The 17,756-nt window shown below is 32.3% G+C and overlaps 1 protein-coding gene across 1 annotated transcript; it reads right to left on the bottom strand.

The window, feature by feature from the left end:
• Positions 1-5,159: 5,159 nt before the first annotated feature.
• LOC118039360 (receptor-like protein 7) lies at positions 5,160-8,642 on the bottom strand. The gene has a single exon (XM_035046051.2). The coding sequence runs from the start codon at positions 8,364-8,366 to the stop codon at positions 5,382-5,384; it is 2,985 nt and encodes a 994-aa protein (XP_034901942.1). The 5' UTR covers positions 8,367-8,642; the 3' UTR covers positions 5,160-5,381.
• Positions 8,643-17,756: the final 9,114 nt, after the last annotated feature.

The raw sequence follows: 17,756 nt of genomic DNA on the forward strand, positions 1-17,756 counted from the left end.
GATTATCAAAAATTAATTTCAAACACTAAAACATATTTTTCAACCAGTATCAACCCAGTGGACCTGGTTTCAACCGAAATAACAGTTTTAACCCTAAATGACTTGAAACTCATCCCAGTTGACATGGTTTGACTTGTATTGACTCGATGGACACAGTTTTGACTGAAAATGATGGTTTTGAACCAAAACGGCCTAAAACTCATTTTTTATTCTGATTCACATAGTTTGACCTATATTGGCTAGTGGGATCGATTTTCATCGAAAATGACAATTTTGACCCGAAATGGCTTGAAACTTATTTTTTGTCCTAATTGACACGATTTGACTTGTATTAACCCATTGAACTATTTTTTTATGGCAAAAAGGTGGTTGACGTGAGAAAAATATATTTTTGAATTTTAAACTTTTTTTTTAATTTTTTTATTTTTCTGAATAAAAATAAAAATAAAATAACATACAAGAAAATTTTGGAGAATCCAAAATTGGGTTATTGCAAAGTCCATCAACTAGAGACTAGCTCAATCACTTCATTAGCCTAGCCATGATACAACCATGAAAAATCCATATTTTATTTGAAGTTTCTTTCATGATTTGATAAATTATATCCATAGTTATAATGACTGGCTTAATTGGTTGGCCCATAACTTGAGCTACATAGAACCTTGGTCTAGTCAAAAAATAAGACAATCAGGGTTGTATTTGGCTCGGGGAGACTCGAGTGACCTGCCAGGTCAATCAAGGACTTGCATGACCCGTTGTAACCCGATAAAGACCCGTCCTTTTTTATAAATAAGAAAATCTATTTATAAATACCAAGACTAACATATTTATCTACAACAAGAAAAAAAAAATTCATGGTTAGGTGCTCCCCAAAATAAACAATTTTTTCCCCTAACAAGATAGAAATTAATGTACAAACCCCTTGTTGCTACCCAATTTTTGACCCATGTTTTGATAAATTTTCAGAAAAATTTAAAAATAGAGAAAAACAAAGAAAATCCAAAAAATATGCTTTTTTAATATATTTTCATCATTTTAGCATTTTCAACGTCGTCCAAAAAATAACTTGGTTGTCCTATTGCCAGTTCAAATTTGGACACTACAAACTATTGGTTGAGAAAAAACAATTGAAGGCTAGATTTGTTTGGCTTCATCTAACCTAAATATAATCCTGTAACTTGAAGGAGGCTTTCCGATCATTTTGCATCGTCTAAGTACCTCATCAACTTTCTTTTAGAGTGAGAAGATTATTATGAGCTGTCCATCATTCTTCATATTATGCATTGCCATAATTTGGTTGAGCTACTCTGTTAGTCAGTTGAGCTACTCTGTCTCTTAGTTTTTGAGCTCATCATTTATAATTTGGTTGAGCTTGAGCTTGTTTACATCTGTACAAGCTTATTGCCTTGATGAAATTGAGGATGGAGGTAGAGTTCCAACAATTACATAACTCAGACTAAGAACTGGATCCTGTTTCCTGCTTGGCAATGTTCTTTATTATGTCATTACATGTGGCATCATATTTGTAGCAATATTCTGAGGATGAATTATATCCGAGTACTCTATTGCTTGTTAGAAATGTGAAAACTGGAAGTTAGTGGTTGGGGAAAAATTCTAAGATAGATTTGTTTGACCAGATTTAACATGTAATCTTGCAACTTTGATGAAGCAAATGTGCCCTGGGATGTCCTGGTACGCATCTTTGAAGGTGCCCTGGGATGTCCTACAACAAGATTCCTAATACGTCTGCTTTTGTTTAGCTGGAAGAAGCCATGGTGCTGAAGTTTAGATTGTTCAGGATTGAGCGTGGCGTTCAAGATTGTGCTGACCTTGTTAAATGTTTATGTTGATATATGAAATTGAAAAGTAAAGAGCCGAGCTATCCTATGTTCTTGAGTAGCTTGACACTTAGACACCATATGCTATCGATTCCATTCATCCCATCAAATACAGATTGAACATGCAATGATTATCTGCTACTATCTTGAATGCTATCTTGAAAATACCATCATGCATTGTGCCAAACATAGGTCATCATCACATATCTAAGAAAGAACCCTAAATTACAATGCCCTTTTTTATTTGCTTCAATATTGTAGTGGAAATTCAATAGTGCATAATCAAATTCAAGTAGGTCTTCTTAATGGTCCTTTCAGCGACGTAGTATTGTCCCAGGGGAAATAAATAATAAAATTTTTAGTTTTATCCAACAATCAGATCTTTTGTTATTATAATTTTAAGAAGCTAATAAATCTTGATTATTCTATATCTTTTCTTAGATCTAAATATATTCGATGAGCCCATAAATAGATCTTTTCCAGTTTTTGATTAGTTACGTTGACAGGGTCAAAGGATTTTATTTTATTTTTTTAAAATTTATCTTATGTGGGGCAGTAGATGTTTTTGGTGGATAGGTTGATGGGGTTTTAAATCTTAAAATCATCCTCCTAATTAGGTCACTCTAGGTCTATGCATCTATAATTTCTAACATTTAATAGAATAACCTCGATTATTAATAAAATATATCTTTAAATAAATTTTCAAACATTACTATCACAAATAATTCATTGTGAAGAAAACCAAATTTGATTGAAAACAATGGGGATTTTTCATTGAGGTATGAATTAATTTTTTTCAGTGTGCAAAGAATGGAAATATTTTTTTTTAAGAAAAAAGAACGCAAAATTACTATTATTATTATTCCGGGTACTGGAAAAGTAATTTCCCCACCTCCAAGTCTCCGTCTTCAATGGCCTTTTGCACTACTTTCAATTTCATTCAAAGTCTAACCAAGCAAGATGTTATTATTATTATTCCTGGTACTGGAAAAGTAAGTCTTTGTCTTGTTTTATTAAATTCCACCGCAATCATCTTATCATTCTAATGGCAGAGACAGTGAGTAAGAGAGCCGTGGGAAATGGGTTGAAGACTTTAAACAGATCATGGTTTTTAGATGTTATTATATAAGCAAAAGGAGAGAATGCTGGAGTTTGCTGAAAACATTGGGTGGAGAATACAGAAACATGATGATATGGCTCTTAATCAGTTGGTGTTAAAAGAAACGTGCTTAAGGTTTGGATGCATAATAATAAGAATGTCCACCGCAGTTGAGATGGTGCTCCCCCGGTGTCTGGCGAGGCCCCTCCTCCTCCTCTACCTGTTGGAGTCTAGTAATAATTGATAATTAATCTAGTAATTATTATTGTTCCACTAGATCTGATCTTCTATTTCTTTCTTATACAAGCATTACTAAACATTGATGAAAGATGATATCTCTTACATAAATATTTAATGAGTATTAATATAAAAATTTTATTATACAAGCATTAATAGATATTAATAAGAGATAATATCTTTTACCAGACATTGTGCTGAGGATGAATTTTTTTCATTGGTTTAAGTGATTTGTTTTTTCTTTTAATAATTTTTTTTTAATTTAGTTTATTAATGTTAAATTTTTTTTATTTAGTTATCAGATTTTCATGACACAGATCCCGAGTTTGACGGGTTAACCTGGAATTTTTTTTTACTTTTTTTCTTTTTAATTAATTTTTTTCATTTAGTTTAGTTTGTTAATGTTAAATTTCCTTCTATTTAATTATCAGACTTTCATGACACGTATCCTGGGCTTGATGGGTTAACTTGGTTTGACGGTTTAACCCAGTTAACCTATAAATTTGTTTTTTATTTAGTTATCAAATTTTCATGACGTGAATTCCAGGTTTGACGGGTTAACCTGGGTTGAAGGGTTAACCTAATTAATTCAGATTTTTTTTTCTTCATTAGTTTTTTTTTTTTCTTTTTCATTAATCTATTTAATTGTCACACTTTTTATGACACGACCTTACAGCTAGACCCACATCCAAGGCTATTAGATCTATTGTTGCAATCAAACTCACTTAAACTTAGGTCATGCAAATTTAATGTTATTATTAATATTACTTTTGGGTCAGGCGTTGCAGTTAACCCCAATACTCTTGAATATATCTTTACAGAAAGATCTAATATTTTTAGATTTTAGTTTTTTTTATTTTATTTTTGCAAAAAATAATTAACTCGTGACATCACGCGGGTTATATAACTAGTTAAATTCTAGAGCATGAAGAAGTTTGCCAGACAACCAGTTCCAATATTCCATTGCGATTGTCAAAGTATGTCGTGGTCTGAATAAAGTTGGCCTTGAGCGTTTAACTTTACTTTGAAGACTTTTATTATCACCACAATCATCCTTGTATTCAATGACTTATAACATTGCGATTGTCAAAGTATGTCGTTTTGGGGTTGAAATGTCTTGAAAATGGGGTTTTGTTTAGACAAAAGAGGTGTTGCTAGATTTTTCAGCCCATCACAATGATGGCTAAAATTTAAGTTTGCAAACAATACGTCGTTTTTCGTTGCCTGCATATTGTTTTTCAAGATAAATAGGCGCGAACATAACTTTCAAATGTAAAATAAATAAATGAATAAATAAATAACAAGCCCAGGCATATAGGTCTAGAATGTTTTTTTTTTATCTTTTGTATTGATAAACTTTGTCAAATAAAAATAATTTTTTTAGATAATATTTATAATATATATAACTATGTATAATGTTTTTCATTTTATTTTATTCAATCAATTTAATATGTGTCTATTTCTATTATAGTTTAATTAAATAAAAAAAACATTTGAATAAATTAGATTAAACAAACATAATAGGATAAATATTTTATCTTATAAGATTAAATATATTGATTTATATCTATTTTTTTGATTTTTTAAATTTTATTTTTAGTTATCATTAATAATTTATTTATTTATTAACATATATAGTTTTTAATTTATTTAATTACTTATATGCGTAAGCTTTTTAATTTAAATTTATAATTTTTTTAGCTATAAAAATATATCAAAATTTTGTTTTCTTAAAAAATAATATATGGACATGACGCAGCGAGAGTTAAATAGCTATTGCAGTAATAAAACCCACATGTGGATTATTAAACAGAGACACGCTAAAATGACAAACTTAAAATTCAAGAAAGTGAAGACCACATTGAGTTTATGAAAGTTTTTTTTAATAAAAAAAAAAAAAAACACTTACTTTCTCAGGTTTGTTGATAACCTTCAGAGGTTGCACTTTCTCTATTTTCAAATTAGTAAACAAAGTACAGGAAAAGTAAACAAAGTACGTAGACTTGGGCGCTTCATTGATGGATTTTTTTTTTTTTAAATAAGTAAAACTAATTTCTTCTGTTGAGAATAAATTAATAAAACTAAAGACCATCCAAGAGAAAATCACTCTTATCCTTACAAGTGAAAATTAAGAAACAGAAGACAAGGAAAAGAAAATACAATCTTAACATGATTGACAAGCTAGAAAACACCTTAATAATTAGAAATTAATTTCTACGCAGGCGAGTCTTCAAATTTTGACCTTTGTATTGCCACGTCGCAATATAATTCTTCACCAACCATTCATACTTCCTTGTGTTCATAGCGCATCCAAGAATCACTCCAATTACCAATCCACAAGCATAACCTATCACCACCACCTTCCAACCAAATTCAAGTGGATATCCCGAGCCCTCATCTTCTTTTGCTGCTGGCAACGAGTCCTCAGCATTTCCACATTCTTTTGACAAGGGCTTTCCACATAATCCTGGATTCGCATCAAATGAAGTGTTGTCAAATGCTCCGAATTGATTTCCTCGTGGTATCGGACCTGAGAGAAGATTGTGAGACACATTGAAGACCTCGAGGAAGGTGAGCTGTGCAAGTTCGCCAGGAATCTCTCCCGAGAGTTTGTTCTGAGAAAGGTCCAAAGATTCAATCTCTTTCAATTTGGACAAGGATGAAGGGATGTCACCCCTGAGAAAGTTGTTGGAGAGATTGAGCAAATGAAGTGCTTTGAGATCTCCGAGGACCTCTGGGATTCCTCCTTCAAAACCATTACTTGAGAAATCGATAGCAGTAAGACTATCTTGGATCTTCTCATATAAGATCATCACACCTTTGTTTGTCATTGTCATCGAGTACTCATACCATTGTTCCATTACATGATGCGATGTTTGAAAACTTATGTTTGCTTGAATGTAAATCAAGTGCTCATTATGGACATTTTGCATGGCAGTCCAATTTCGGAAATATTCAAGTGGCAACTTACCCTTAAAACTGTTGTTGGAGAGGTCAACAATCTGTAACCTCGGAAATTCAACGTTGGTTTCAGGTTTCCCAATCATACCATGTAGCGCATTAGATCTCAAAATCATAACCCTCAAATCAGGAAGAACACCCAACCAAGAAGGAAAGACACAATTTATCTTATTTTGTTCAAGATTGAGAATCTCTAGCTTGGTGCAATTGGCTAATGATTTTGGTATCTTTCCCTCCAGTTTGTTTTGACCGAAATCAACGATCCTCAATGAGCAGCCACTTGTGAAGGTGTCGGGAATATCACCGCTGAAACTATTGTTGCGCAGATTAAGAACTGAAGCATTGCTGCTTTTAATGCCCAAGCACGACGGAAGTTTGCCACTCAAATTGTTATTTGACAAAACAAGGACAGAAAGCGAAGTCAGATTGCAGATAACTTCTGGGATTTCTCCATTTAATTTGTTGTTCGAGACGTTATATTCATAGATTGCTGGTCGTGGAATTGGGAGGGATCCTTGGAACTTGTTTGAACTAAGATCCAGTGAGCGTAGATTATTCCATAGAAGAACGTCGAGGGATTGCTCAAAACCAGTCAGAAGGTTGCCAGCCAGAGATAGATAATCGAGGGTTATGGTACTCATGTTCATAAACCATTTGGGTATGTGTCCCTCCAGTTTGTTATGGGCAAGTTCTAAAAGCTCCAAATGGTTTTGATCACGCAAGAAACTGGGAAATTCACTTAGATTGTATCCACTTAACGTCAAGAGTTCAAGTTTTGGGTGAGGAATGGTAGCATTGTTGCTATTAAGCAGAGACAGATTGTTATACACTAATTGGAGTGAAACAAGGTTTCTGAACTTAAGAAGAAGGTTCAAATCCAAAGTACCACTAAAGAAATTATATGCTAGGTCAAGTTCTTCAAGATTTTGAAGCCTATAAATAGACTCAGGAATCGGACCGTGCAGTTTGTTGACACCAAGGTATAGTGAGGTTAATTGGGTATGGTTTCCTATCCAAGATGGAATTTGACCAGTTAATTTATTTTGGGCAAGCAACAAGACGGTGAGCTGAGTCAAGTTTCTAAGAGAGGATGGAATGTTACCATATGAATTGGTGTCTTGCAAGTCTACATTATTGAGATTGGTTAGATTACCAAGCCAATCTAAGGTACCAGAACTGAAATTGTTGAAAGAAAGCGACAGGTCAGTAAGTTGAAGAAGGTTGACCAAAGAAGGAGGGATTTTCCCAGAGAAAAAGTTATAAGAAAGGTCTAGATAGTTCAGTTTTGTAAGATTACCAAGTGAAGAAGATGGTATCACCCCTGAAAAATTACATTCTGCCACATCAAACTCTTTCATTGATTGGAGGTTCCCAAGGGTCCCCGGTAGCTGACCAGAGAAATTCGTCCCTGCAAGCAACAATGATTCAAGCTGGCTGCCCGACTGAAATTCCGGCAAATATCCAGTGAGATATGGATTATACCGGATACTGAGAAAGCGAAGGTTGGGTAATTGGAATATACCCATGGGGAACTCTCCTTGCAATCCACACTCCCTGAGAAATAGAGATGACAAAGAGGATAAATTTGCCATGATTTGAGGTACCTTGGTTGATATTTCGACTCCGCTGAGATGGAGCACCTCCAAGTTGGTTAATGCTTCAACTAAATGTTGCAGACCAGGCTTTTGGAGCTTCAAAGTATTCCATCCCAGATCAAGGGAAACCAACTTGGAAAGCTCTAAGATCTCTGCTGGAATCTGACCAGAAAAGCGAGACATTGAGAGATTTAGATCAAACAGCCTTGAGAGATTTCGAATCTCAGAAGGGATTTTGGAGTGGTTGAAGTCGTTGTCAGCAAGATTCAGCTTTCTGAGTTGAACAAGGTGGAAGAGGCTGCTATTGGAGTCGATGGAGCCATAAAGGCAGCTGCTACTGAGGTCAAGGCCGATCACATGACCAGAGTCCCCATCGCATTCAACACCATCCCATGAGCAGCAATCACCGGTTTCTCCATCAACTTTCCATGATTCAACCTTAGGATAAGCAGAAGGGTCAGAAGAAGCGGACTCATTAATGACAAGGCTTTCCTTGAGCTGCAACAAGGCATGACTCTCATCATCATGGCAGAGAGGCTGCATGGAAGGAGAAGAATAACAAGCTCTAAGATGAAACAAAGACAGCAAAAAGAGCAAAAGCATCCGCATGGTTAAGAAACACACAGGTGATGCCATGTTTTTTTAGTAAAGAAACTCTTATCTTTTTTAATAAACAAATAAGAGAAATAAAGCAGTTTATATAGACAAAAATATTCAGTCTGGTAGAAAAGTAAACAAAGTATTGTATTTTTCATTGATTTGATTGAAAACAATGGAGATTTTTCACTAATTATTTCTATTGGATCGAGCCATCAATCGATTATATATATTAAGTAGCTATTAATTTTTCCTCTATTTGATGGCATAACCGTTTGACTTTAACCAATTAACGAATAAAGGGATTTTTAAGGAAAAATTATCTCCTCGATGATATAAAAAATAATAAGAGTGTTTTTAATAAAAAATTAAAAGGAAAGCTCTCCAAATATTATTTTTTTCAATAAAAATACAAAAGTAAATAGCTTTTAGTTAATTTGGATAGCGCGCAACTATTTTATATACGGTCTAAAGCATCAAATTGGATTGTGATTTTTAACCTCATTTTTTACTATTTAGCTTTTTAATTAAAATTTTCAATTAAAAATTTAAGCTATATAGACTCTAATCATTTTAGAAATCTTAAATATATCATAAACTAGATTAACTAGAAGGATCTCTCGTTGCCTTGCTTTCTTTTTTCAAGTTTTCCCTTATTTTCCATTATCTTTCAGCCCTCATTTATTTGATGGTGCTGTCTAATATATAATTCTCTCAATTATTATTTTTTTTAAAAAAAAGAGATCAAAATCTCTTGTTTACAATTTTTTCTCCAAATGGAGGTCTTCTTTAGTAGTTTCTCTTCTGCTTTTGTCCTTGCTTCTACAGACGAAGAGTCTATGTATATACTAAAATTATCAATCATTAATTTAAAGTTGCATTATCAATCATTTCAAGTTGCCGAAGAGTCTTATTTTTGCATTTTATATTATTAGTTTTAACATTTATTGTTATTAATTTTCAGTAGGGATTCGTTTAGAAAGAGGATTCGTGCAAGATTGAGCTCAAAATGTCCAGGTGGGTTTTATATATTCAGCATCCATTGTGATGCATTCAAATGAATATTTTTAGTTATTTTCAATTTACCTTCAATTTACTTATTTTCAATTTACCTTCAATTTATTCAGCAGAGGATCGAGAGGAGTTCTTCGAAAGAAAGAAGTAATGATGGTGCTGTGCTGGGAGAAACCATTCTCTGCAAAGAATGGCAATGTACAGGTACCATGGAGAAAAGATAACTGTCCAAAAAATCAGAGAAAATCTAGCTATGTTTTTTTAACTTCCAAAAATGCCCTATAAATCATTAGCCTGCTTTTAGGACAATGACAAATTATAATTTATTTTTATTTTCAAAGTTTTATTTTGAGCTCTTTGATCCTAATTGAAAGGCCCTTAATTTCAATTTCTTAATCAATTGTTAAATTGAAATAATAGAACCGAAATTAAAAAGACATCAAACATGGATGGCGTGCTTGAAATTATATGAAAAATATACTTAGATATTCAAATTTTAAAAATAACACAAATTATACAATTTAGATCCCTTAAAATTTAAACAAAATCAATTTTGGTATAAAAAAATTATTTGTATTATTTTTCAATCCTTTTGTTAAAAAGAGAAGAGAGAAAAGAGTCATTGAATTTTGGTGATGAGAGAGAAAGTCATCATTCAAGTCATTTCTAGCCACCAAAATATTTTTTTTTTCTATCAAGAACATTTTATAAAACTCTTGAATTTATGAATTTGGACTTATAATAATATGAATGATATTTTTACTCAATTCACAGTTCAACAAGCAATTAATATGAATGATATTTTTATTCTTTAAAAGTTTTGACTTATAATAACTTAGTTATCCTTAGTTTCCAACTACTGTCAATTTCATTCAAAGTCTCAAGTCTTCGTCTTGTTTCATTAAAATCCACACCACGATGTAATTTGCTAGATAACCAGTTCCAATATTCCACTACGATTGCCAGAGTTAATTGGCCATCTCTGAAGACGTATATCACCACCACAACCATCTTATCCCTCTTATAATGCTAACAAGAGAACGATTACGATGAACGTGGGAGATGGGTCGAAGACTTTGAACAGAATGGTTTAGATATTGCATTACTATCACAAATAACTTCTTTGGAAGCAAACACGATTTGATTGAATACAATGTTAATGTACGTATCTGTTTAGATTTTTCAGAGTGCAGAGAATGCGTGGCTGCAAATAATGAATAGTTATCAAGTCCCCTTCAGTTTCTCTCGTAAAGCGCCAAAAAAAGGAGAAGAAATTCATAGCTTATGAACTAAATAATTGGGTAAAGGAACTGATTAATTACTCAGATGAAAATGTACGTATCTGTTTACATTTCCACCCTCATAGTTTTCATGGAGAAAATGATTTCAGAATAATATGACGAATGAACTTCATAATAACGCCAAGATCTTACATTCATTGCCATAAATGAATGAAGAAACAGATTTCTTTTTTTATCATTTTAATAATTCTTTAAGCAAGTGGTTGAGAAGTTTGTTTATAAAATGATTTTCCTTCTTCACATGGTTTCCTTCGTGTTCTCGTCTTTTCTTTGGCTGAATAATCAATTAAAGGGAGGGCATAAACAACACATAAGAGCCTTGCTCAACTCAAATCATTTAGCAATAAAATACATGACTGTCACAGCAGCAGAATATAAACTTGGAAAAACCGACTGACGCATCTCAAACTACTAAACATGACTTAAATGTAATGCTAATGGAGGAAAGCTGCCAAGATATCTATAATTAGTCGCTAAGAATTTAATGACAGAACACCACTGCTCAAACATCTGAATTCGCAAATATTCCACGCGATTGCCAAAGTAAATTGGCCTATCACCACCACAACCATCCGTCTTATAATGACTACTAAGAGAACGATTACAATGAACGTGGGAGATAGGTCGAAGACTTTGAACAGAATGGTTTAGATATTGCATTACTATCACAAATAACTTCTTTGGAAGAAAAAACGATTTGATTGAATACAATGTTAATGTACATATCTGTTTAGATTTTTCAGAGCGCAGAGAATGCGTGGCTGCAAATAATGGATGGTTATCAAGTCCCCTTCAGTTTCTTTCGTAATAAGCGCCAAAAAAAAAAGAAATTCATATATTTTTCTTAATGTTCATATATTCTGGTATGAATATACCACACTAATTTGTTATGTATGGATGATGAAATTCCAATATTCATTAAGGGGTCACATTGGCATGCATCTAGTAGGGATTGAATCTACATATTCGCCAATTATAAATTGGGTACTTTAACCATTCAACCATGGATGATTAGTGGGGATTTATCCTCGTACAAGGTGAATAACCAAATTCGCTATTGCCAAAGTAAATTGGCCAAATCTGAAGACGTCTATCACCACCACAACCATCTTATCCCTCTTATAATGACTAATAAGAGAATGATTACGGTGAACGTGGGAGATGGGTCGAAGACTTTGAACATAATGGTTTAGATATTGCATTACTATCACAAATAACTTATATGGAAGCAAACACGATTTGATTGAATACAATGTTAATGTACGTATCTGTTTAGATTTTTCAGAGTGCAGAGAATGCGTGGCTGCAAATAATGGATAGTTATCAATTCCCCTTCAGTTTCTTTCGTAAAGCGCCAAAAAAAGAAGAAATTCATAGTTATGAACTAAATAATTGGCTCAAGGAACTGATTAATTACTCAGATAATAAGAGCCTTGCTCAACTCAAATCATTTAGCAATAAAATACATGACTGTCACAGCTGCACAGTATAAACTTGGAAAAACCACCTGATTTAGATGAACGTGGGAGATGGATCGAAGACTTTGATGCATTACTTTCACAATTAACTTCTTTGGAAGCAAACACGATTTGATTGAAAACAATGTTAATGTATCTGTTTTGATTTTTCAGAGTGCAGAGAATGCGTGGCTGCAAATAATGGATAGTTATCAAGTCCCCTTCAGTTTCTTTCGTAAAGCGCCAAAAAAAAGAAGAAATTCATAGCTTATGAACTAAATAATTGGGTAAAGGAACTGATTAATTGCTCAGATACTAAATAATTTGACCTGTTTACTTTTCCACCCTCATAGTTTTCATGGAGAAATGATTTAAGAATAATATGACGAATGAACTTCATAATTAATAACACCAAGATCTTACATTCATTGCCATAAATGATCTACAAAAACTCGGAGTATTCTCCACATGTCTGAATTTCAGTTAATCCACTAACGTTTCTGCCCGTAAGTCCTTTTTTTCCCCCATTTTCTTAATCTAGAAAACTCGAATGACATTTGAGACATTGTCTTGCTCAGTTGGGGCCGTATGAGAGCGGTGTTGGGTTTTTTTGTAGTGCTTGTTGGGTATAGATTTCATTTGCGTGCGTTTTGGGTGATAGGTTTGTTTGTAGGATTTTTTGGACTATAAAGTTATAACCAGATTTGAAGTAAATCCACCAGACTGATCTTTTTTTACTTCCTAAAACATTTGTTCCATCAAAGCCAGCAAAGCAGAAATCAAATGCTCAGATCTATGCTAGCACAGTACTATTCATTCATTTTAATGAGTTTTCCATTATCCTAGATTGAATTCAAATCTATTTATAGCAGCTTAACACTAGTATAAAACACTAGGATGCAAATTGTAGGAGAAAGGCAGAGAATAGGTGGCCAGAAAATTCTCAGTTGACTTTTATAGTGACAGAACACCAATTAATGTTACCAGAGTATGCTAAGCGTATTTCAGAAAACAGAGGATAAGATGCATCAAAGTGCAGATGACGTTTCGTGTAAATTTGCCTACAAATCCTTCAATCTATGTTTGAGGATAAGATGCATCAAAGTGCAGATGACGTTTCGTGTAAATTTGCCTACAAATCCTTCAATCTATGTTTGAGGATTCATCATGCCATAACAACTATGATTTTTAGCAATCTAGGTTTTTCGTTATTATCTCAAATGTTCTAAATCATTTTTTAATAAAAATATATATTTTATCAAAATAATTTTAAAAACTGAGTAATAGGTTTTCATTTTTAAAAGAATGGATAGCTCTCGTAATAATGAATATTTTTACTTATTTTCAATTTAGTTTCAGTTCTGATGGAAATTAAGTGATTAATGGGAGAGGAAGAGTTCTTCGAAAGAAAGAAGTAATGCTGGTGCTGTGCTGGGAGAAACCATTCTCACCAAAGAATGGCAATGAAAAGATCAGTGTACGAGAAATCTTCACGTCAACCATGCTGTTGATAGAAATATTATTATTACTTTTGATAAATCTCATATTTAATTTTTTTTCTTTCATTAAATATCTTTTTTTCTTCAAAATAGACTCAGAGAATAACTATTCCTACTGACTTCTTGAATATCATAAAATCTTACTCTACTAATAATGCTTTTTCTTTTCCTAAAACTCTGACATGAGAGCTAGCTGCTGGGTTTTAGAAGATTTAAACCCTTGACCATGTACTCCTGGTATTCTATACAGCAAATTTGTTCCAAGAAACATATTATCAATCTTTCTCGCCAATTTAATTAACTTTGATTGAGGGCATAATCATATTTGATCAATAACTTACATCGGAAACTATTTCCCTAGAATCAAAAAGAAGGAAAAAATCAGAGAAAATCTAGCTATGTTTTTTTAACTTCAAAAAATGCCCTATAAATCATTAATCTGCTTTTGGGCCAATGACAGATTATTAGTCCATTTCATGAGCCAAGATTGAGGCTTTTAGTCCATCATCAATCAGAAGTTGTGGTTACCTCGAAAATCAAATAATTAATGAAAATACGCCTTGCTGTCACAATAACATATGAATCATTCAATGGCAAAGCATCGGTTTAGATTTTTCAGTGAATAATGGATAGTTATAGAGTTTCTTTTGTGAAGAATTAAAAAAAAAAGTTCAATTTCCATCAACTAATTTCCTTGGGGATTTCCATAATAACACTGTATTGAATGGGATAAATGTAAAATATCATCGTTAATCAATTGATCTAAAAATAATATGGTGAAGGGGATTTTCATAGTAATGTTGCATTCATTGCCAAATTAAACTGAAGAAAAAAAATTTCTTTTTTTATCGCTTTAATAATTCTTTATGGAAGTGGTAGAGAAGCTTAGGAGTTAAAAATAATTCAATGGGATATTAAAGCATGCTATAAGAATATCAATTCAATTTTGAGAAAGAGTTTTTCAGACGAGGCAATCCCACATGGGTGATAAAAAATAAGATTCTCGAGAGATAAATAGAAAGAATAATATTCTAGGTAACAAAATCTAAGAAAACCCCGCTGATTTTCCTTTATATATATATAGGGTTTAATTTCATGAGCATCTTGTATATGTTTTTTTATCTCGAGGATCTTATTTTCTAAAAAGTTGTCTTTGTGTTAGTTGTCTGCCAATCTAGGCATATTATAGGTAACACTTTTCCTTCTCTTTCTCTCACTCTAGGCTAAAAGGACCCCTTTTTCTTTGTGTTAATTGTCTGCCAATCTAGCTTCCATGGAAAGCCATCCTTCCTTTTTTTAATACATGGGAGATCCAAACCCTAAATATATATAATGGATAGTTATCAATTCCCCTTCAGTTTCTTACGTAAAGCGCCAAAAAAAAGAAGAAATTCATAGTTATGAACTAAATAATTGGCTCAAGGAACTGATTAATTACTCAGATAAGAAGAGCCTTGCTCAACTCAAATCATTTAGCAATAAAATACATGACTGTCACGGCAGCAGAATATAAACTTGGAAAAACCGACTGACAAATTATAGCATCTTAAACTACTAAACATAACTTAAATGCAATGCTAATGGAGGAAATCTGCCAAGATATCATCTATAATTAGTCGCTAATAATTTAATGACAGAACACCACTACTCAAACATCTGAATACCAATGGTTGCCCACTGCATCAACATGCTTCCATACACTACCAGTCTTCACCACCATCATGTTCTCGTGGGAGGTTAATGATCTACAAAAACTCGGAGTATTCTCCACATGTCTGAATTTCAGTTAATCCGCTAACTTTTCTGCCCGTAAGTCCTTTTTTCTTCCCATTTTCTTAATCTAGAAAACTCGAATGACATTTGAGACATTGTCTTGCTCAGTTGGGGCCGTATGAGAGCTGTGTTGGGTTTTTTTGTAGTGCTTGAGTTAGATTTCATTTGCGTGCGTTTTGGGTGATAGGTTTGTTTGTAGGATTTTTTGGACATTGCCGATCCGTTGTAAATCCTAAAACATTTGTTCCATCAAAGCCAGCAAAGCAGAAATCAAATGCAATCGTTACTACTGACAAAGCTCATGTTCCGCTTTGACAAAAATTGACTCTGCAACCATAACTAAGAGATCTATGCTAGCACAGTACTATTTATTCATTTTAATGAGTTTTCCATTATCCTAGATTGAATTAAAATCTATTTATAGCAGCTTAACACTAGTATAAAATTGTCAGTTGACTTTTATAGTGACAGAACACCAATTAATGTGACCAGAGTATGCTAAGCGTATTTCAGAAAACAGAGGATAAAATGCATCAAAGTGCAGATGATGTTTCCTGTAAATTTGCCTACACATCCTTCAATCTATGTTTGAGGATTCATCAGGCCATAACAACTATGATTTTTTAGCAATCTAGGTTTTTTGTTTTTATCTCAAATGTTCTATATCATTTTTAATAAAAATATATATTTTTATCAAAATAATTTTAAAAAATGAGTAATAGGTTTTCATTTTATAAAAAAATGTTTTTCAATAGAAAATATTTTTATAATTTGTCAAAAAAACTAAATTGGAATATTAACAAAAACTTAAATGAGCAAAAGTTTTTAATTTTTTACTAAAATTTATTATTATTATTATTATTATTATTATTATTATTATTATTATTAGTACTACTACTATAACTTTTCTTTTTAAATGTGTAAAAGGTTATGGTTTTGTTAATGCATGGGTTTTGTTTTCTTCATGAGTAAAGAGTTTTATTTTTTATTATTTTTATATTCAATTATCATAGGAAACAAAAGGTTTTATGTTTAAATAAGTTATATTTTTTATCCACAAATAAAAAAAAATTAACACTCTAATTGGTTGAGTTTAACAACCAAAATCTTCAAAGCCTCTTCCTTAAAAACCCGTTCATGATAGAAATAGGAAATGTAATAATTAATAATGAGCAGCTTCAATATTTAAAAGAATGGATAGATCTCGTAATAATGAATATTTTTACTTATTTTCAATTTAGTTTCAGTTCTGATGGAAATTAAGTGATTAATGGGCAGAGGAAGAGCTCTTCGAAAGAAAGAAGTAATGCTGGTGCTGTGCTGGGAGAAACCATTCTCTCCAAAGAATGGCAATGAAAAGATCAGTGTACGAGAAATCTTCACGTCAACCATGCTGTTGATAGAAATATTATTATTACTTTTGATAAATCTCATATTTAATTTTTTTTCTTTCATTAAATATCTTTTTTTCTTCAAAATAGACTCAGAGAATAACTATTCCTACTGACTTCTTGAATATCATAAAATCTTACTCTACTAATAATGCTTTTTCTTTTCCTAAAACTCTGACATGAGAGCTAGCTGCTGGGTTTTAGAAGATTTAAACCCTTGACCATGTAATCCTGGTATTCTATACAGCAAATTTGTTCCAAGAAACATATTATCAATCTTTCTCGCCAATTTAATTAACTTTGATTGAGGGCATAATCATATTTGATCAATAACTTACATCGGAAACTATTTCCCTAGAATCAAAAAGAAGGAAAAAATCAGAGAAAATCTAGCTATGTTTTTTTTAACTTCAAAAAATGCCCTATAAATCATTAATCTGCTTTTGGGCCAATGACAGATTATTAGTCCATTTCATGAGCCAAGATTGAGGCTTTTAGTCCATCATCAATCAGAAGTTGTGGTTACCTCGAAAATCAAATAATTAATGAAAATCGAAAGTCTCATTAATCTTTTCAGGCCTAAAAAGCAAATAAATAAAAAATCTCAGAAAAACAACCTCGGGTCGAACACTGGCTTTCAGATTTTAGAATACTCCCATTACCTATGATATAAAAGACCTAAAAAATTAATCTTAAATAAGGATTTCGGCAAAAAAAAAAAAAAATCGTTGGTGTAAAATCAGAGAACTAAATTGTTGTTCTACCAGTTATTAAACATATGTATAGCATAATTATAGACTTAAAATTGCTTTATCATGTTTGAAGTTATCAAACAAATGTAAAAGGTTTCTTGGTTGGTTTTGAAATTGATTTTAGCTAGATAAGAGATTTGGTTCCCTTTATTGGACAATTTAATAGCTTTATTATTTTTGTTTCTTGTAGTAATCTTACATGGCTCACAATGACATGAGAAAAAAAATGTTAAACAAATTTA

Source organism: Populus alba, chromosome 16, assembly GCF_005239225.2.
Source record: "Populus alba chromosome 16, ASM523922v2, whole genome shotgun sequence".
Lineage (NCBI taxonomy): Eukaryota > Viridiplantae > Streptophyta > Magnoliopsida > Malpighiales > Salicaceae > Populus > Populus alba.